Source organism: Macaca mulatta, chromosome 11 (assembly GCF_049350105.2).
Source record: "Macaca mulatta isolate MMU2019108-1 chromosome 11, T2T-MMU8v2.0, whole genome shotgun sequence".
Lineage (NCBI taxonomy): Eukaryota > Metazoa > Chordata > Mammalia > Primates > Cercopithecidae > Macaca > Macaca mulatta.
The window spans coordinates 61,426,602-61,448,471 of record NC_133416.1 but is presented as its reverse complement, the minus strand read 5'-3'; the positions used below and the strand labels follow the sequence as shown (position 1 = coordinate 61,448,471).

The following is a 21,870-nucleotide window of genomic DNA, read 5'->3' as shown; positions in this document are numbered from 1 at the left end:
TTTTTCCTGGTGAGGCAGGGGAGGCCATAGCCACAATGCTTAACTGCATGCATCTAACATGGGGCTGGTTTTAACCCCAGCGCTCTGACCTAAACTGCTCAGCTCCCGGAAATTCCAAGGTGAGTGGGGGTGGGGGTGGGGTACTCTCCCTGGAATATGACATTTCCTGTCTCTGGTGAGGTTGGAGGCTGTTTCATTTTAAATAAACCACATAAAATATTTTCTTGAAGCTTAGGACTCTTCTAAATTCATGGAAAAATTATTTTAACCGCCCCCCGCACCTACATTTTCCTACTACTTCTTCCAAATAGAGTATTTTAATAAAAACTTAAGTCTTATAGGGCAGTAATGGGTATAGGCAGTGTTTTAGGTGGGGAGACCTATTGCTAATAAGTTCTGGGGATATGGTTTCCAACTATACATTCTTGTAATAATTTTTAAAGTTTTGCTAATTTGAAGTGAATTGATAATTGCCACTTTTTGTGTGACTTGAACATCATTGTGAGATTAGTAGTGGGCCCTCCCTGACCCAGTGGTTTTCTGGTCAGGGTGGAAATATTTAGAGGGTGCTGATAAACATCTTTAAAGATTACAGGAAAACAAAAATGGAGTTCAGCTAAGAAAACAATTTCTGCTACTCTGTAATCCAGACTGTAGGCGCCATTTAGCATGGTTAAGGAAGAATTCTTAAAAATGATTGTGGAAGAGCAACATGGGAATTTTTAAAACTAGATTCTCTGTTGAGTACCCCCTGGTGTGCATATTTCTGAGCTTAACTCAATTTCCATTTGTGTTTCCTTGCTTCAGCTTTCCTTGGGCCTATGAATGGTTCCTCTGTATTTTGAGGAGGCTTCATGTTGATGCTGAGTCTGGGGCCAGACTTCTTTTTCCTCCTCCTCTTCCTTTGGCCCTGAGTCAACTTCAGTTAAGAGGAGAGGTACCTTCTTAACTATTTGGATTAGTTACATCTTGGGAATTACTCAACAATCTAGTGACTAATTTTGAATTTTAGGACTGAAAATTTTTTCTCCTTTCTGCCTCCCTCCCATCCCCAAATTAGCTTTCTAAAAAGGAAGCTTAGTGTGTTTGAGATGTCAGCCTTGCTTTTGTGAGCTGATGGATGCTCTGAAGGGACAAGCTCAATTTGTTTAAGGGAAATGTACCAAGTCACTGAAAATGTGGTGAAAGATGCCTGAGCAAGCCTTTTTTTTGTGCTGGTGAGAGACTGGGCAAGATGCTCAGAGCACAGAAAACTCATATTTTAGTGGCTTTTCTTTTTTCATTTTTATAAAGACCCTTATTCACTTTGGAGAAAAAGGTTTTAATTTTATCTTGGTTCATTTAACTGAAGATTTTGCACATTTCTGTTTGAGTTCCTGGCTTGTAAATAGTTATAAACATAGCCAGGAATAACATACCACACTACTTGTCTTTTGGAATCTGAAAGAAGAGTTAGACAATTGCGCCTTCTAATAATTTTGGTCTCTTTAGCCGAAGAGAAGGTTGTGGTTGAGGAAGTGAAGACTGATTCATTTTTAAATTAAATTCTTAGGACTCATCTGTAGAATGATTTGAGACTCAAGAGCAGGGCACATGGCAACTTGGTGTTATCCCCTTTTCGTCCCATCAAGAAGAGACAAAGTTTTTAACTCTTCACATGGATTCTAACTATTTTGTCCTTTGCCTTTACAGGGACCCGGTGGCCTTAGTCTTTCAGGTGGAACGGTGTGCGACATGGGAAAGAAAACCAAGCGGACAGCTGACAGTTCTTCTTCAGAGGATGAGGAGGAGTACGTTGTGGAGAAGGTGCTAGACAGGCGTGTAGTTAAGGGACAAGTGGAATATCTACTGAAGTGGAAAGGCTTTTCTGAGTAAGTTCCTTTTTTCCCCCAGGCTTTGGTACTCTGTAGAGATAGACATCTTTGGTTTATTTCCTTAGGAATCATGAGCATCTTTGTCTTTTTCTTCCCCCTCCCGCACTCTTCCTAAGAGTTAGAAGACACAGCAGTAAACAAAACAAAATCTCCCCGCTTGTGGAGCTTATGTGCTAATGATACTGCTTTTGAAAGGCAGTATAATGAATTGGTTAGGAGCACAGACTCGTGAGTCAGATTGCCTGGATCTAGATTCTAACTCCACCACTTATGATACAAACTGGATAGCCTTGGCTAATTTCCTTAATCATTTTATCTCCTTAGTGGAATAAGGATAAACAGTAGTGCTTATAAGGCCAGGCGCGGTGGCTTGTACTCCAATCTCAGCACTTTGGGAGGCTGAGGCGGGTGGATCACCTGAGGTCAGGAGTTTGAGACCCGCCTGGCCAACATGGCGAAACCCCATCTACTAAAAATAAAAAAATTAGCTAGGTGTGGTGGCGGGCAGCTGTAGTCCCAGCTACTGGGGAGGCTGAGGTAGGAGAATCACTTGAACTCAGGAGGCAGAGGTTGCAGTGAGCCAGGATTGTGCCACTGCACTCCAGCCTGGGTGACTGTGTTTTTAGTAGAGGCAGGGTTTTGCCATGTTGCTCAGGCTGGTCTGGAACTTCTAGGCTCAAATGAGCCATCTGCCTTGGCCTCCCAAAGTGCTGGAATTACAGGTGTGAGCCACCGTGCCCGGCTGTGAAATTAATTTTAATAATATTTTATTTAACCTAGTATATGAAAAATACTATTTCAGCGTTAATCAGTACAAAAGTTATTAACGAAATTTTGTGTGTGTGTGTGCTAAGACTTGAAAATCTGGGATATATTTTACACTTTATAGTGCATCTCCATTCAAACTAGCTGCATTTCAAATAGGCAGATGTGGCTAGTGGTTACCATATTGGATGGCACAGCTCTGTAGTATAGGACCTAAATACACTGAAAGATACAGTGGTTTACCAATACTTTTGGATAAAGGCTATGTGTCAAGAACCTTTGATACATACGGGAGGTTATTTCATTACATGATCAAGGTTTCTCATCTGGAGAATTATTGGCGTGTAGGTGGGATCATTCACGCATTTTGCAGGATGCTTAGCATCTCTAGCACCCAGAGTGCAAGTATGGGGTAGCACAACAATCAGAAGATGCCCTCTTTCTAGAGAGGAGTGGTATCATGGCTTCCACTAGTGATGAGAACTGTTGAGTTTGAGAGACCTCTAGAGCACTAACAGATAGGAACTAAAGTAACACCTGAAGATTTTGAAGATGTTTATTGGGCCCATTGAATCACCACTGGAAATATTTGGGGTATTTGAAAGATACTTGAAACTCTTTCTCTGTCATTGAGCTACTGGTGCCGTACCATAGACGAAAGGGGGAAAGATAAGGTTTGGGGTAGACAAATTAAACATTGGTCCTTACTTTTTCAGAAATGCCCTGGATTTCATAAAAGACTGCAACAAATCAGCATTGTCTATAACTGAACGCCTACTTTGTGCTAGACAGTGATCAGATTCTACCTCTCGTGCTTTTTTTGATTCTCATAAAAGCATTTAGAGTCCAGGCGTGGTGGTGTGTGCCTGTAGTCCCAGCTACTAGGGAGGCTGAAGTGGGAGGATTGCTTGAGTCCAGGAGTTCTGGGCTATAGTGCACTAAACGGATCAGGTGTCTGCATTAAGTTTGGCATCAATATAGTGACCTCCCAGGAGTGAGGGACCACCAGGTTGCCTAAGGAGGAGTGAACCAGAGCAGGTCAGAACTCCTGTTCTGAGCATTAGTGAGATCAGGCTATGAATAGCCACTGCACTCCTGTCTGGTTAACATAGCAAGACCCTGCCTCTTCAAAAACTTTAATTTTTTTAAATTTAAATTTTTACATATTTTTATCTTTAAAATAGAGACAGGGTCTCACTGTGTTACCCAGGCTGGTCTCGCACTCTTGGGTTCAACCAATCTGCCTGCCTTGGCCTCTCGAAGTGCTGGGATTATAGGTGTGAATCACTGTCCCTGGCCAACCCAGGCTCTTTTTAAATCATACTATGTTGTCTTTTGGGTGGAAACCAAAGTAGAAGCAGCAGTGCCAAAGTGTTAGGAAAAGGGATAATCCCCTTATAGGACTGGCTTTCCTAGCTTTCAACAGACTCCTCCCAACCCCCAAGTCTATTCAGCTTGTGTAATAGTGTTGGTACACCTTTCAATATTGGTATGTTAATTTCCTCTGGAATGGTAAACTATGTGGTATGTGGGTTTTGGGGAAAGTTACTGTGTGAGGAATTTTTTTTCTTGACCTTTTTTTTTTTATTTGAGACGGAGTCTCGCTCTGTCGCCCAGGCTAGAGTGCAGTGGCGCGATCTCAGCTCACTGCAAGCTCTGCCGCCTCCCAGGTTCACGCCATTCTCCTGCCTCAGCCTCCCTAGAAGCTGGGACTATAGGTGCCCGCCACCAGGCCCGGTTAATTTTTGTTTTGTTTTGTTTTGTTTTTGAGACGGAGTCTCGCTGTGTCGCCCAGGCTGGAGTGCAGTGGCGCGATCTCGGCTCACTGCAAGCTCCGCCTCCCGGGTTCACGCAATTCTCCCACCTCAGCCTCCAAGTAGCTGGGACTACAGGCGCCCGCCACCACGCCCGGCTAGTTTTTTGTATTTTTAGTAGAGACGGGGTTTCACCATGTTAGCCAGGATGGTCTCGATCTCCTGACCTCGTGATCCACCCGTCTCGGCCTCCCAAAGTGCTGGAATTACAGGCTTGAGCCACCGCGCCCGGCCATTTTTTAATATTTTTTGTAGAGACGGGGTTTCACCGTGTTCGCCAGGATGGTCTCGATCTCATGACCTCGTGATCTGCCCGCCTCGGCCTCCCAAAGTGCTAGGATTACAAGCGTGAGCCACCGCGCCCGGCCAACTTTTTTTTTTTTTTTTTTTGAGACAAGAGTTTCGCTCTTATTGCCCAGCTAGAGCGTAATGGCGCGATCTCGGCTCACTGTAACCTCCCTCTCCTGGGTTTAAAAGATTCTCCTGCCTTAGCCTCCCCCGATTAGATGGGATTACAGGTGCCTGCCACCACGCCCATCTAATTTTTGTATTTTTAGTAGAGATGGGGTTTCACCATGTTGGCCAGGCTGGTCTCGAACTCCTGACCTCAGGTGATCCACCTGCTTCCACCTCCCAAAGTGCTGGGATTAGAGACGTGAGCCACCGTGCCCGGCCGAGGAATTTTTTTTTCTGCTGCGAGAACGGATATAAAGGAGAAGCTTTCCCATATTAGCTCAAATGATTTAGAAATAAATTTTGTCTCAATTTTGTGTTCCTTTTGTAGAAACTTGTTTAGGTCGGGAGTAAATAGCTCAGATTTTTCCATCTTTCTGCTTTCTACTTGAGTCAGGTTATTATGGCATGTGTTCAAATCATTCCCATCTGAAGAAACATTATTATTATTTTTTTTTTGAGATGGAGTTTCACTCTTGTTGCCCAGGCTGGAGTGCAATGGCTCGAACTCAGCTCACCACAACCTCCTGCCTCCCGGGTTCAAGCGATTCTCCCAACTCAACCTCCCAAGTAGCTGAGATTACAGGAAGGTGGCACTATGCCTGGCTAATTTAGTATTTTTAGTAGAGATGGGGTTTCTCCATGTTGGTCAGGCTGGTCTCAAACTCCCGACCTCAGATGATCTGCCTGAATTGACCTTCCAAAGTGCTGGGATTATAGGCGTGAGCCACCACGCCCAACAAGAAACCTTATTTAAAACAAGCAAAGGCCGGGCGCGGTGGCTCACGCCTGTAATCCCAGCACTTTGGGAGGCCAAGACAGGCAAATCAGTTGAGGTCAGGAGTTCAAGACCAGCCTGGTCAACAGGAGGAAGCCCCATGTTGGGCGAAATTAGCTGGGTGTGGTGGTGGGTACCTGTAATCCCAGCTACCCGGGATTCTGGGACAGGAGAATCACTTGAACCCAGGAGGCGGAGGTTGCAGTGAGGCGAGATCGTGCCATTGCACTCCAACCTGGGCAACAGAGCCAGACTCCATCTCAAAAAAAAAAAAAAGAAAAAAACATAATAAAAAATAATAAATAAATAAAACCAACAAATAAAATACCCAAGATGGGCTGAGTGTGGTAGCTCACTCCTGTAACACCAGCACTTTGGGAGGCCAAGGCAGGAGGACTGCTTGAGCCCAGGAGTTTGAGATCAGCCTAGGCAACATAGTGAGACCCCATCTCTACCCCCAAAAAAAAAAAGTAGCTAGACATGGTGGTGCGCTGCTAGTCCTAGCTACTTGGAATTCTGAGGCGGGAGGATCACTTGAGCCTGGGAGGTCAAGGCTGCAGTGAGTCGTGATCATGCCACTGCATTCCAGACTGGGTGACAGGGTGGAGGCATTGTCTTAAAAAAAAAAAAATCTAAAAAAAATGAGTAACAGTTATTTAAGATTATAAACTGGCAGTGCATAATATATTCTTCTTAATTTTTGAAACAGCGTATTGCTCTGTTGCCCAGGCTGGAGTGCAGTGGCACGATCTTGGCTCGCTGCAAGCTCCGCCTCCCGGGTTCACGCCATTCTCTCACCTCAGCCTCCCGAGTAGCTGGGACTGCAAGCGCCCGCCACCACACCTGGCTAATTTTTTGTATTTTCAGTAGAGATGGGGTTTCACCGTGTTAGCCAGGATGGTCTCGGTATCCTGACCTCTTGACCTGCCTGCCTCGGCCTCCCAAAGTGCTGGGATTACAGGCATGAGCCACCGCACCTGGCTGCATAATTTATTATTTATTAACTTGTCCTTTCCGGGAGTTGCACAGATGATTGTATGTGTGAAATCATGCTGTTTTTGCCACTTTGAAACCAGAATTCAAATTTGGGTTTTTATTTTTAAGAATTATTTATTTATTTATTTTTATTTTTATTTTTATTTTTTTCATTTTTTTTTTTTTTGAGACGAAGTCTCACTCTGTCGCCTAGGCTTGAGTGCAGTGGCGCGATCTCGGCTCACTGCAGCCTCTGTCTCCTGGGTTCAAGCAGTTCTCCTGCCTGGCCTCCCAAGTAGCTGAGACTATAGGCACGCGCCACCATGGCTGGCTAATTTTTTATATTTTTAGTATAGACGGGGTTTCACCATATTAGCCAGGATGGTCTCCATCTCCTGATCTCGTGATCTGCTTGCCTTGGTCTCCCAAAGTGCTGGGATTATAGGCATGAGCCACCTCGCCTGGCCTATTTTTTATTTTTTGAGATGGAGTCTTGCTCTGTCGCCCAGGATGGTGTGCAGTGGCGTGATCTCAGTTCACTGCAGCCTCCTCCTCCTGGGTTCAAGTGATTCTCCCGCCTCAGCCTTCTGAATAGCTGGGACTACAGGTGCGCACCACCAGTCCTGGCTAATTTTTGTATTTTTAGTAGAGATAGGGTTTCATCATGTTGGCCAGGCTGGTCTCAAACTCCTGACCGCAGGTGATCTGCCCACGTTGGCCTCCCAAAGTGCTGGGATTACAGGCATGAGCCACCGTACCTAGCCAGCAAAGTTTTTTTTTTTTTTTTTGAAAGGAAGTCTTGCTCTGTCACCCACACTGGAGTGCAGTGGTGCAATCTTGGCTCACTGCAACCTGCAACCTCCACCTCCCAGGTTCAAGTGATTCTCCTGCCTCAGCCTCCCAGGTAGCTGGGATTACAGGTGTGCACCACAACACCCAGATAATTTTTTGTTTTTTGTTTTGTTTTGTTTTGAGATGGAGTCTCATGTGTCACCCAGGCTGGAGTGCAGTGGCCTGATCTTGGCTCACTGCAACCTCTGCCTCCTGAGTTCAGGTGATTCTCCTGCCTTAGCCTCCTGAGTAGCTGGGACTACAGGCATGTGCCACCACGCCTGGTTAATTTTTGTAGTTTTTGTAGAGATGGGGTTTCACCGTGTTAGCCAGGACGGTCTCGAACTCCCAACCTTGTTATCCGCACGCCTCAGCCTCCCAAAGTGCTGGGATTACAGGCGTGAGCCATCGCACCCAGCCATGATTTTGGCAGTTTTAGTAGAGACAGGGTTTCACCACGTTGGCCAGGCTGGTCTGGAACTCCTGACCTCAGGTGATCCACCCCCTTCAGCCTCCCAAAGTACTGGGATTACATGCATGAGCCACCGTGCCTGGCTGAAATTTGGGTTTTTAAACAGCTTTATCGAGGTATAAACACCATAAAATTCACCCATTGAAATTGTACAATTCAGGCTGGATACGGTGGCCACTCAAATTCCAGCACTTTGAGTGGCCGAGGCAGGCGGATCACTTGAGGTCAGGAGTTCGAAACCAGCCTGGCCAACGTGGTGAAACCCCGTCTCTACTAAAAATACAAAAATTGGTGGCGCACGCCTGTAATCCCAGTTACCGGGGAGGCTGTGGCCAGAGAATCGCTTAAACCTGGAGGTTGCAGTGAGCCGGTATCACACCACTGCACTCCAGCCTGCAAGACAGAGTGAGACTCCCATCTTAAAAAAAAAAAAATTGTACAAATTCAGTGATTTTCTTTTTTGTTTGTTTGTTGGTTTTTTTTTTTTGTTTTTTTTTGAGACAGTATCTTACTCTGTTACCCAGGTGGGAGTGCAGTGGTACTGTCACGGTTCACTGCAGCCTCAGCCTTCTGGGCTCAAGGGATCCTCTCATTTCAGCCTCCCAAGTAGCTGGGACTACAGGTGCAAGCCACCATGCCTGAGTAATTTTAAAGTTTCTGTGGAGACAGAGTCTTGCTATGTTGCTTAGGCTGGTCTTGAACTGGTGGGCTCAAGTGATTTCCTCACTTTGGCCTCCCAAAGTGCTGAGATTATAGGCGTGAGCCACTGCGCCCAGCCCAATTAAATGATTTTTTTTTTTTTTTTTTTTTTTTTTGGTGATAGTGTCTCACTCTGTTGCCCAGACTGGAATGCGGTGGTTTAATCTTGGCTCACTACAACCTCAGCCTCCCAGATTCAAGCAGTTCTCATGTCCTAGCCTCCCGAGTAGCTGGGACTGCAGGTGTGCACCACCAAGCCCAGCTAATTTTTGTATTTTTAGTGGAGACAGGGTTTTGCAATATTGACCAGGCTTGTCTTGAACTCCTGAGTGCCTCCCAAAGTGCTGGGATTACAGGCGTTAGCCACTGTGCCTGGCTCCAATTAAATGATTTGTAGTAAATTTATAGAGCTATGCAACCACCACTGTGATCCAGGTTTAGAACATTTTCGTGTCCCCCAAAATTAATTCTCTTGATTCCCGTTTGTAGTTAATTACAACTCCCTCAGCCCCAGGCAATCACTGATCTGCTTTTTTTTTTTTGAGACAGTATGGCTTTTTCGCCCAGGCTGGAGTGTAGTGGCGCAATCTCAGCTCACTGCAACCTCCCCTTCCTGGGCTCAAGCGATTCTCCTGCCTCAGCCTCCCAAGTAGCTGGGACTACAGGTGTGTACCGCCATACCAAGCTATTTTTTTTTATTTTTAGTAGAGGCACGGTTTCACTGTGTTGGCCAGGCTGGTCTCAAACTCCTGACCTCAAGTGATCTGCCTGCCTTGGTCTCCCAGAGTGCTGGGATTACAGGTGTGAGCCACTGTGCCTGGCTGATCTGCTTTCTGTCTCTATAACTTTGTCTTTCTCAGACATTTCATATAAATGGAATTAGACAATATGTAGTATCTTGTGTCTTACTTCTTTCACTTAGTATAATGTTTTTGGGTTTCTTCCAAGTTGTAGCATGTTGTAGTATTTTATTTTTGTTGAATAATATTCCTTTGTATGGATATACCACATTTTGTTTTTCCATGTCACTATCCATTGATGAACATTTGAATTTGTTTTCTGTTTTTGACTATTAAAATGCTGCTGTAAACAATTGTAAATAAGTCTTTGTGTGGGCCTTTTTTTTTTTTTTTATATTTTTCCTGGGTAGAAATCTAGGATCAAATTTGTTATCTTCTTTAAAGCGTAGGGTTTCTCTGTGCTTTTTGTCTGAATGTCCTCTTTGAAATAAGGCATTGGATATTTTTCCTCATTCTTTACTCTTCCCCCCCTTTTTTAAAAAAAATTTTCCCATTTTTCTTACCCAGGGAGCACAATACTTGGGAACCTGAGAAAAACTTGGATTGCCCTGAGCTAATTTCCGAATTTATGAAAAAGTATAAGAAGATGAAGGAGGGTGAAAATAATAAACCCAGGGAGAAGTCAGAAAGTAACAAGAGGAAATCCAATTTCTCAAACAGTGCCGATGATATCAAATCCAAAAAAAAGAGAGAGGTAAGCTTCCTTTCCCTTTTTCCCCACAAACTATTCTTTTGCCACCAAAATAATAATAATAATACATAGAAGTATCATATTTTGGTTATTTCTATTGTAAGGATGGACCTATGAGGTAAATTGTTGAACAAAAGAGCTTCCAGGGAGGTATGTTGATTACAGCTCCCTCTCCTGGCTAAGTGAGAAATGTAATTTGTGGCCACTGAATTGTATTAAGGTGGCAAAATTAAATCTTTATAAACTGTTAAATCACTCCTCTGCCTTCTCCATAAGTAGAGGACTTAGTTATCTTAGAGAAAGAGGATCATTGGTGAATTTTTTAAGAATAGAAAGGGGCTTTGAAATGTTTTGTTTTGAGACAGAGTCTTGCTCTGTTGCCCAGGCTGGAGTGCAGTGACTCGATCTCAGCTCACTGCAATCTCCGCCTCCTGGCTTCAAGCGATTCTCCTGCCTCAGTAGTAGCTGAGATTATAGGCGCACGCCACCACGCCCGGCTGATTTTTGTATTTTTAGTAGAGACAGGGTTTCACCATGTTGGTCAGGCTAGTCTTGAACTCCTGACTTCGTGATCTGCCTGCCTCGGGCTCCGAAAGTGTTGAGATTACAGACATGAGCCACCGTGCCTGGCCGGGGCTTTGAAATGTTTACCATGTCACTTCCTTTTTTCTTTTTTCTTTTTTTTTGGAGACAGAGTATCTCTCTGTCACCCAGGCTAGAGTGCAATAGTATGATCTTGGCTCACTGGAATCTCCACCTCCTGGGTTCAAGTGATTCTCCTGCCTCAGCCTCCCAAGTAGGTGAGATTACAGGCACACGCCACCATGCCTGGCTAATGTTTTGTATCTTTAGTAGAGACAGGGTTTCACCATCTTGGCTGGGCTGGTCTCAAACCCCTGACCTTGTGAGCCACCCGCCTTGTCCTCCCAAAGTGCTGGGATTATAGCCGTGAGCCACTGCACCCGGCCCTTTTTTTTGTTCCAGTGATAGCATTTGCTTTCAATCGTTGATAATCTTTTTTTGCAGTGAAAATCATATAATATACAATTAAATATTTTATTTATTTTTATTTATTTATTTATTTTTGAGATAGAGTCTTGCTCTGTCACCCAGGCTGGAGTGCAGGGGCATGATCCCAGCTTACTGCAACCTTCACCTCCTGGGTTCAAGCAATTCTCCTGTCTCAGCCTCCTGAGTAGTTGGAATTACAGGCATGTACCACCGCAGCCAACTAATTTTTGTATTTTTATTTTTATTTTTTATTTATTTATTTTTTTGAGATGGAGTTTCACTCTTGTTGCCCAGGCTGGAGTTCAATGGCATGATCTTGGCTCACTGCACCCTCCGTCTCCTGGGTTCAAGTGATTCTCCTACCTCAGCCTTCCAGAGTAGCTGGGATTACAGGCATGCACCACCATGCCTAGCTAGTTTTGTATTTTTTTTTTTTTTTTTTTTTTGAGACAGAGTCTCGCTCTGCTGCCCAGGCTGGAGTGCAGTGGCGTGATCTTGGCTCATTGCAAGCTCCGCCTCCCGGGTTCACGCCATTCTCCTGCCTCAGCCTCCCGAGTAGCTGGGACTACAGGCGCCCGCCACCTCGCCCGGCTAGTTTTTTTTTTGTATTTTTTAGTAGAGACGGGGTTTCACCGTGTCAGCCAGGATGGTCTCGATCTCCTGACCTCGTGATCCGCCCGTCTCGGCCTCCCAAAGTGCTGGGATTACAGGCTTGAGCCACCGCGCCCGGCCTAGTTTTGTATTTTTAGTAGAGAGAGTGTTTCTCCACGTTGGTCAGGCTGGTCTTGAACTCCGGAACTCAGGTGATCCACCTGCCTTGGCCTCCCAAAGTGCTGGGATTACAGGTGTGAGCCACTGCGCCTGGCTCAATTAACAATTTTAAAGTGTACAGTTCAGTGGCATTTATATTCTCTCGATCTATTAGTTCTACATACTTGACATACAAAATTAATTTTTGTCTTTTGAATCTTCTTCAGTTTGGGAAGTGTATGAAATTTTGGTTTGATTTAGTTGCTTTAATCCTTCTGATTTTTAGCTCTCAAGTAAGTAGAATAAGCACTGTTATTGCCTCTCTCTTTTTTCATCTGTGTGTGGGCGCATAAATACACACACTCTTCCATCTCCTCCCGCCCCCAGCTTCCACTCCTTTCATTTATTTCAAGGTTATGAAGCCTTTTGTGGTGAAGGATGTATCATACACTTTACATTTAATAAAAGCATAAGTCTACTTCGGAATCTTCCAGCCTTCCAGAGTAGCAGCCACAATCATCCCTATTTATCTTCATTGTAATTAGATATATACCTTTCTAGAACATTAGTTCCTAACCCTGTCTACACATTATAATCACCTGGGGGGTACGTTGAAAAAATTTCTAGTGCCTAAGATGCACCCCAGACCAGTAAAATTAGAATTTTTTTTTTTTTTTTAAGACAGAGTCTTGCTTTGTCACCCAGCCTGGAGTGCAGTGGCACGATCTCACTGCAACCTCTGCCTCCTGGGTTCAAGCGATTCTCCTGCTTCAGCCTTCCTAGTAGCTGGGACTACAGGCACATGCCACCACACCTGGCTAATTTTTTGTATTTTTAGTACAGACAGGGTTTCACCATGTTAGCCAGAATGGTCTCAATCTCCTGACCTGGTGATCCAACTGCCTCGGCCTCCCAAAGTGCTGTGATTACAGGCGTGAGCCACCACGCCTGGCCTCTGTCATTTTTAAAAAGGAGCTGTCTGAATAATCTGGCTTAGAAGCACTGGCCAGTGCAGAGAGTTTTTGTTCTTAGGCCAGGTTCTGAAGCTGCCAACCTTGAAAACAACCCCCACATGTCCCTTACATCATAATGTTCATCTGGGGCCCCTGATAGCATTCTTAGCAGTACTGGCTGCTGTCAGGTAGACAGCTGAGATGATAGGTGATTGTATGTTTTAAAGGTACAGGAGGGGATTGTGTATCTTTTTTAAGACCCCTGGAGAAGAAATTTGTTAGTTTGCATTATGCCTGATTTAAGATTACTGCCTGTATGATGATTTTAGCATTTTCTTCGCCCCGGCTCCTTTTCAGCAACTTGAACATTTTTCTTCCATTTGCCTCCCCTTCCCTCCCTATGTAGCAAACTATTTTCAGTTGCCAGTTATGATTTACAACTTAGTCCATGTGCCAGCATTCCAGCTGTGAGCAGCTGTGTGAACATCTGGGAACTTCTTCCCCGTAAGCGCCCCTAAAAGAGGCTATGTTTTTAAAAGTCAGTATCTCTCATTGATCCATGCATGGAATTTCCTTCCAATTGTGGATTTTGGTATCTTTGGGGACCACCCGGACCCCAAATGCTTTGTATGTCTCAGAGGAAAGCAAGTGAACATAAGATCAAAGAGATTTTATTATGAAAATCAGGCAGTAGATATTTAGTTCATTTGGGCACCTCTAAATCTTTTTTTTGTGTTGTCACTGGAGAGGCTAACATTATCTTCCATAATAAAGTTTTTAAAAATTCTCTAGTTTAGGCCGGGTGTGGTGGCTCACACCTGTAATCCCAGCACTTTGGGAGGCTGAGGCATGTGGGTCACTTGAGGCCAGGAGTTCGAGACCAGTGTGGTCAACATGGTGAAACCATGTTGAAAATACAAAAATTAGTCAGGCGTAACTGGGTGTGATGGCTCCCGCCTGTAATCTCAGCACTTTTGGGAGGCCGAGGTGGGATGGATCACCTGAGGCCAGGAGTTTGAGACCAGCCTGGCCAACAAGGTGAGACCCCCATCTCTACTAAAAATGGAAAAATTAGCCAGGTGCAGTGGCATGCACCTGTAATCCCAACTACTCGGGAAGCTGAGGCAGGAGAATCACTTGAACCTGGCAGGCGGAGGCTGCAGTGAGCCGAGATTGCGCCACTGCACTTTAGCCTGGGCAACAGAGGGAGACTGTCTCAAAAAAAAAAAAAAAATTACCTGGCTTGTATAAAATTTTGCTTTTTGGCTCTCATCAGTATTATTACACCTGGATTAGAACCTGTGCTCCTTGTCTAGATTGTATTACTGCATTTAGACCAAGTTTCAGTACTCATCTCATCAATTATCAAATTTTCTTCTTTCTGTCTTAAGAGACAGGTTCTCACTATGTTGCCCACCATGGAGCACAGTGGCATGATCATAGCTCACTGCAGCCTCGAACTCCTGGGCCCTGGGCCTCAGCCTCCTGAGTTGGAGTAGCACACTTCAGGTGTGCACCACTGTGCCCAGCTAATTTACAGAGACAGTTGCCTATGCTGGTCTCCAACTTCCAGTCTCCTCCTGTCTCAGCCTCCCAAAGTGATGGGATTACAGGCATGAGTCACTGCACCAAGCCAGTTTTTTGTTTTTGTTTTCTTTTTTGTTTTTGTTTTCAATCACAGTCCAGTTCTGCCTTCTAATGCTAGCAATCATCTACATCCAGAGGGGATAGGCATTGACCCAGGGCCTTCTGTCCAACCAAGCATATAAGTATTGGTGTTTGTGATCTCTGAAATTTTGCTATTTAATAGTATTGGCCTTGCATAATTCTTATCTCTATTCTTTCATAAATATAGGCGACTGTGAAATGTGTTAAAATTATTGGTTAGTGTTAAGGTAAACTAAAAGTCTAAAAAAATAAAGATTGAGAGAGAGGTAGTATATTTGAAGTTCATAAGATGAAAAGATATAGTTAGGGTAAACAGGGTATTCTTTAACATTTCAGAAGCTTATTTACAATATTAAGGAGATTCCAAGTGAGTGGGATTAGAGGAATTCCTAGATGTTGACTCCAGAGTATCTTTTTTTTTTTTGAGACGGAGTCTTGCTGTGTTGCCTAGGCTGAAATTCTGTGGTGCGATCTCTGCTCACTGCAATCTCCGCATCCCAGGTTCAAGCAATTCTCCTGCCTTAGTCTCTCGAGTAATTGGGGTTACAGGCACCTGCCACCACGCCTGGCTATGTTTTTGTATTTTTAGTAGAGATGGGGTTTCACCGTGTTGGCCAGGCTGGTTTTGAACTCCTGAGCTTGTGATCCGCCCGCCTCGGCCTCCCAAAGTGCTGGGATTACAAGCGTGAGCCACCATGCCTGGCTGACTCCAGAATATCTTATAGGACATTAGAGACTTTTAGGGTTCACCTCCAATCTTCTGGAGGAATTCCAGGAAAGATAATCACATCTTTTTTTTTTTTGAGACGGAGTCTTGCTATGTCGCCCAGGCTGGAGTGCAGTGACCGGATCTCAGCTCACTGCAAGCTCCACCTCCCGGGTTCACACCATTCTCCTGCCTCAGCCTCCCGAGTAGCTGGGACTACAGGCGTCCGCCATCTCGCCCGGCTAGTTTTTTGTATTTTTTAGTAGAGACGGAGTTTCACTGTGTTAGCCAGGATGGTTTCGATCTCCTGACCTCGTGATCTGCCCGTCTCGGCCTCCCAAAGTGCTGGGATTACAGGCTTGAGCTACCGTGCCTGGCCGATAATCACATCTTACAAAAATATCTCTTGGCATCACTGTCACTTCATTGTCACTGTCAGTACTTAGTATTAAGTTCTAAAAATTTTTCTGAATTGGTGACAGAAATGATATCAGGAGATATTAACTTAGGTTGTGTTTTGTTGAGCCTAGAAACAGGGAGTTTCTTTACTCTTTCCACAAGCTGTAACCTTTCTTCGTCTTCTATTTATAGCAGAGCAATGATATCGCTCGGGGCTTTGAGAGAGGACTGGAACCAGAAAAGATCATTGGGGCAACAGATTCCTGTGGTGATTTAATGTTCCTAATGAAATGGTGAGAGAGATTTGGCTTCATGTTACAATTGTGTTTCTTTGCCAGTGACTTGAATTTGTGCGGAAGATAGGGTGGCAAGATTGTGTATTCCCAAACCATGAATTTTCAATGTCAGAGATTTTTTTTTTTTGAAACAGTGTTTCGCTCTTTGTTGCCCAGGCTGGAGTGCAGTGGCGCAATCTCACTCAGCTCACTGCAACCTCCGCCTCCCAGGTTCAAGTGATTCTCCTGTCTCAGCCTCCCAAGTAGCTGGGATTAGAGGCGCCCACCATCATGCCTGGCTAATTTTTGTATTTTAATAAATAAATAAATTAATTAATTAATTTTGAGGCAGAGTCTTGCTCTTGTTGCCCAGGCTGGAGTGCAATGGTGCAATCTTGGCTCACCGCAACCTCTACCTCCGGGTTCGAGCAATTCTCCTGCTTCAGACTCCCAAGTAGTTGGGATTACAGGTATGCACTGCCATGCCTGGCTAATTTTATATTTTTAGTAGAGACAGGGTTTCTCTTTGTTGTTCAGGCTGGTCTCAAACTCCCGACCTCAGGTAATCTGCCTGCCTTGGCCTCCCAAAGTGCTGGGATTAAGGCATGAGCCACTGTGCCTGGCCCATTTTTGTATTTTTAGTAGAGACGGGGTTTTGCTGTGTTAGCCAGGCTGGTCTTGAACTCCTGGAATATCAAGAGATCCTTGCTGATACCAATTATTGGTGTTAAATGGGAATTATGCTTCAGAATGGCTTGCTATTAAGCCAAATTATATTAGATTACATATCAGAAAAAAAGGTAAATTTGAGGTAGAAAATATGTAAAGGTTGGGTGCAGTGGCTCACACCTGTAATCCCCACACTTTGGGTGGTCAAGGCAGGCGGATCGCTTGAGGTCAGGAGTTCGAGGCTAACCTGCTTAACGTGGTGAACCCCCATCTCTACTAAAAATACAAAAATTAGCTGGACGTGGTGGCGCATGCCTGTAGTCCAGCTACTTGAGAGACTGAGGAAGGAGAATTGCTTGAACCTGGGAGGCGGAGGTTGCAGTGAGCTGAGATCTAGCCATTGCACTCCCGCCTGAGTGACAGAGCGAGACTCCGTCTCTTAAAAAAAAAAAAAAAAAAAAAAAATATATATATATATATATATATATATATATATAAAAACAACATGACTTAACCATTTGTTTACACAGTTCTGAATTACATACTGTAAGACTATGGGCCTGTGACCCTGGGCTAGACATCAAATGAGGCTTTCTGCCATCCCTGAGGGCCAAACCTGCTGAATAATGTCTGAAAGAGAAAAATAATCTCAACAAAAAGCATTAAAGCTAATACTGGCCAAAGCACAAGTTATTTCATTCTATAGAGAGAGAATGGCGCTAAGATGAAAAGGAAGTAGTTCTTCTCAATTTGATTTCTCTTTTTTTGAGATGGAGTCTGTTTTGCCTGGTGTGTAGTGACGCGAACTTGGCTCACTGCAACCTCCGCCTCCCGGGTTCAAGCGATTCTCCTGCCTCAGCCTTCCAAGTAGCTGGGATTACAGGCACCTACCACCATGCCTGGCTAATTTTTGTATTTTTGGTAGCGATGGGGTTTCGCCATGTTGGTCAGGCTGGTCTTGAACTCCTGACCTCAAGCAATCCGCCTGCCTTGGCCTCCCAAAGTGCTGGGATTACAGGCGTGAGCCACTGCACCCAGCCCTAATTTGATTTCTTAAAGACAGGGTGATTTATGGTGTGGCCCTCACTACCTCTCTGTTTCCAAGTATTCTGGATTTGTCATACATAGAGGGTTTATGTTACAGTGCCACTAAAGAAATATGTTACCTTAAAAGTTATATAATCAAGACCGGGCGTGGTGGCTCACGCCTGTAATCCCAGCACTTTGGGAGGCCGAGACGGGCAGATCACAAGGTCAGGAGATTGAGACCATCCTGGCTAACATGGTGAAATCCCGTCTCTACTAAAAATACAAAAAAAAGTAGCCAGGCTTGGTGGTGGGCATCTGTAGTCCTAGCTACTCGGAAGGCTGAGGCAGGAGAATGGTGTGAACCCGGGAGGCGGAGCTTACAGTGAGCCAAGATTGCACTACTGCGCTCTAGCCTGGGCAATAGAGCGAGAGACTGTCCCCCCGCCCCAAAAAAAGTTATATAATCAAAAGGCTTAATATTTTATCTGATGAGAGTACTGCTGGTAAATTACCCAGAAACCTGTATTGGAAGATTTGCCATATTCAGAAGTAAGGAGCTATATGGACTGCTTGTTTTGTTTTGTTTTTTGAGACAGAGTCTTGCCTTATCACCCAGGCTGGAGTGCAGTGGTACCATCTCGTCTCACTGCAACCTTCGCCTCCCAGGTTCAGGCAGTTCTCATCCCCCAACCACCTAAGTAGCTGGGATTATAGGCATGTGCCACCACACCTGGGTAATGTTTATATTTTTAGTAGAGACGGAGTTTCATCATGTTGGCCAGGCTCGTCTCGAACTCCTAAGCTCAAGCAATCCACCTGCCTCAGCTTCCCAAAGTGCTGGGATTACAGGTGTAAGCCACCACGCCCAGGCTGGACTGCTTTTTTAAAATTTTATTTTAGGCCGGGCGCGGTGGCTCAAGTCTGTAATCGCAGCACTTTGGGAGGCCGAGACGGGCGGATCACAAGGTCAGAAGATCAAGACCATCCTGGCTAACACGGTGAAACCCCGTCTCTACTAAAAAGTACAAAAAACTAGCTGGGCGAGGTGGCAGGTGCCTGTAGTCCCAGCTACTCGGGAGGCTGAGGCAGGAGAATGGCGTAAACCCGGGAGGCGGAGCTTGCAGTGAGCTGGGATCCGGCCACTGCACTCCAGCCTGGGCAACAGAGCAAGACTCCGTCTCAAAAAAAAAAAAAAAAAAAAAATTTATTTTAGGCAGTGTCTTGCCCTGTCACCCCAGCTGGAGTGCAGTGGCGTGATCACAGCTCACTGCAGCCTTGACCTCCTGGGCTCAAGTTATCTTCCTACCTAGGTCTCCTGAGTAGCTGGGACTACAGGTGCATGCCAACATGGCCTGCTAATTTTTAAAATTTTTTTTGAAGAGACCAGGTTTCCTATGTTGCCCTGGGTTCAAGTGCTTCTCTCACCTCGGCCTCCCAAAGTGCTGGGATTATAGGTATGAGGCACTGCGCCTGGGCTGGACTGCTTTTTCCTACTCAGCCATATGTGGTTACTTACGATTTACATTAACATTAATTAGCTTTTTCCACCGTAGTCCATATTTGAGTATCTGCTCCAATAAGGTGGTAATTTTTCTTGTCCACATCTCAGGATAATTTTATTTTGTTTTTTATTATTTATTTATTTTGAGACAGGGTCTCGCTCTGTTGCCCAGGCTGGAGTTCAGTGGTTCGATCTCAGCTCACTGCAACCTCCACCTCCTAAGCCCAAGTGATCCTCCCACCTCAGCCTCCCAAGTAGCTGGGACCACAAGTGTGCACCACCATGCCTAGCTAATTTTTGTATTTTTTGGTAGAGATGGGTTTTGCCATGTTGCCCAGGCTGGTCTCGAACTCCTGGGCTCAAGCGATCCACCTGCCTCAGCCTCCCAAAGTGCTAGGATTACAGGCGTGAGCTACTGTGCCTGGGCTTCTCAGGATAATTTTAATTTTTTAAAAACTGATTTGGAATCATGTTTAAGGAACCATGTGGCTAGATTTTTTTGTTATACTTGGTAGTAGAGGTTGTGTAACTGAGATAATTGAAATTTGTAGCTAAATTTTTATTTGCTTGTTGTTCCAATCCACAGTTCTGACCAGAGGGGTAATAAGTATTTAAACAGACACAAAGTGAGGAGGGTTAAGACCTCTTCACTTAGATGATCTGGAAACTGGATTGACCAACCTGTGTATAATTGACTTATGCATAATTAATAGAGCTGAATGTAGGTTTGATTGGGTTCACTCACATGCTTGTATTCACAAATAAAAATTTTGGAAGCAGATTAATATTATTTATCATTCAGCTTTTTAACCTAAGCCTACCATGGTTTACATCTAAATTCTAGCTACAGACATCTGTTTCTGTATATTAGGTATTAATCCATTTACTTAAATTTCTTCTTGAAAATATTGAAAGGGTCCTTTTCACCTTGAAACCAAGGTGAGGAGGAAATCAAGTCAATTAAATCCATATAATGACATAAACTTACGTCTGGACAGATTCTTTCACTCTTCCTCTCCTTTTAAATCTCATATTATTTCTCTCCAGGAAAGACACAGATGAAGCTGACCTGGTTCTTGCAAAAGAAGCTAACGTGAAATGTCCACAAATTGTGATAGCATTTTATGAAGAGAGACTGACATGGCATGCATATCCTGAGGATGCGGAAAACAAAGAGAAAGAAACAGCAAAGAGCTAAAGGAGGGGATGGTCTCTGTCATTTCTCTTTGTACATAATACATTCACCTCCCTGCCTCCTCTCCCTTCTACCCACCCCTTTCTATCCTAAACACATCCATAAAAAATGTGCTTATCACTGTGCTCCACAGGAGAAATGTTGGTATTGGTTCTCTTGTAACATAACTGATGGTCTGATTAATGATGAGTGTCTCTCTGTGAAGACCAGGCATTTACATACTGAGTGTAATACCCACAATTTTTTTTTCCTTTGCCCTGATCTCTTCCTTCTGCTCCCCTGTGACCTCAAGATGAGTTTTAACTTTTTAATCACCTTAGAGTCTTGATTTTTAGATTGGGGGATTTTGTCACAATGATGTTGAATTTTGGTTTCTTGCTTTGGTTCTTAGAACATGTTGCTGACTAGCTGGCCTTTGTTCTGACATGTTGAGATGGAAAGGATGTTGCCCGTCTGTTAAAAAGCCAATAGCAACTGCCTACCTGTTGGGGCTTTCCCAACCTTGTTCAGCTCTACCCAGGAGAATACAGGGTTTCTGGTGTGGTCTTCTGGGCCACCCTCTGTTGTTCATCCTCACTTATCCTCCCAGAATTACTCCATCCTTTGGAAGATTTGAAATTTTACACTGAAATTTGTCAAGACACTCTTTTTAGCCCCAGGACTTTTGGTCTTGCTTTTAGCACTCTCCACTTCTGCTTCTGTAAAGTGATATCAATTTGTGATAAAATGACAAGATTATTAACTGTGGAGATTTTTAGCTATAGTACATGAGGATGATGGGGTAGGGTACAATTGTCTTTATTATCACATATGGTATGTATGTATGATTTCTTTCCATTCCTCATATTTAGACTGTATATTTATGTAGGTGTGAGTGTTTGCCTGGTGCTTGCTTGTGCCAAGGTGCTAGGCACCCTCCAAGCCTGCCAACTTTTGTGGCCTCCCAAAGCATTCCTGTTACCAAAGAGGCTTCAAACCTGACCCTCACTTCTCAGTGGACCCGAGTTTCCCTTCCATGCCATTATTTTCAGTGGGGAAGTTTTAGAGGTGAGCTGTTGGCCACAATATCAATTTTAAGTATTCATAGCAGTTAAAAGTCTCTTGCATTCTTGGCTCCTGGATTTACCACCAAGAGTCCCCAAAATATTAATGCTCTTCCCTTTTTCTACCCTCAAACTTATAGTTGTATCTTATTTTTTAAAATGAATTTTCATGGCCCGGCACAGTGGCTACCACCTGTAATCCCAGCACTTTGGGAGGCTGAGGCAGGAGAATTGCTTGAAGCCAGAAGTTTGAGACCAGCCTGGGTAATGTAGTGAGACCCCTGTCTCTAAAAAATATAAATAAATAAAAATAAAGGCATGTTCCTAAAAGACTATCACCTTGGAAAGTGACAGGCCCTGGCATTATTAGCATGTTGACACAACCTTTTCTCCTTACTCAGCAAAATATTTCCTTTTGGTTTCTTCTTGTGTTGCTATTATATTGAGAAATTTGTCTGATCATATCCTTCTGCCTTTGTCCCCCAAGAAATGTCCTACTTTATCCTTTTCTTTTTGTGG

The 21,870-nt window shown here is 44.3% G+C and overlaps 1 protein-coding gene across 2 annotated transcripts in view; it reads left to right on the top strand.

The window, feature by feature from the left end:
• CBX5 (chromobox 5) overlaps positions 1-21,681 on the top strand; it is a 43,669-nt gene extending 21,988 nt beyond the window's left edge. The window contains exons 2-5 of one of the 2 annotated variants that reach the window (XM_015151807.3): positions 1,693-1,871; positions 9,969-10,155; positions 15,832-15,932; positions 20,161-21,681. In XM_015151807.3, coding sequence (XP_015007293.1) covers positions 1,735-1,871; positions 9,969-10,155; positions 15,832-15,932; positions 20,161-20,311 — 576 coding nt within the window. In that variant the 5' untranslated portion in view covers positions 1,693-1,734 and the 3' untranslated portion in view covers positions 20,312-21,681. The remainder of the gene's footprint in view (positions 1-1,692; positions 1,872-9,968; positions 10,156-15,831; positions 15,933-20,160) is intronic. The other variant, NM_001266912.1, reaches the window with a different exon arrangement.
• Positions 21,682-21,870: the final 189 nt, after the last annotated feature.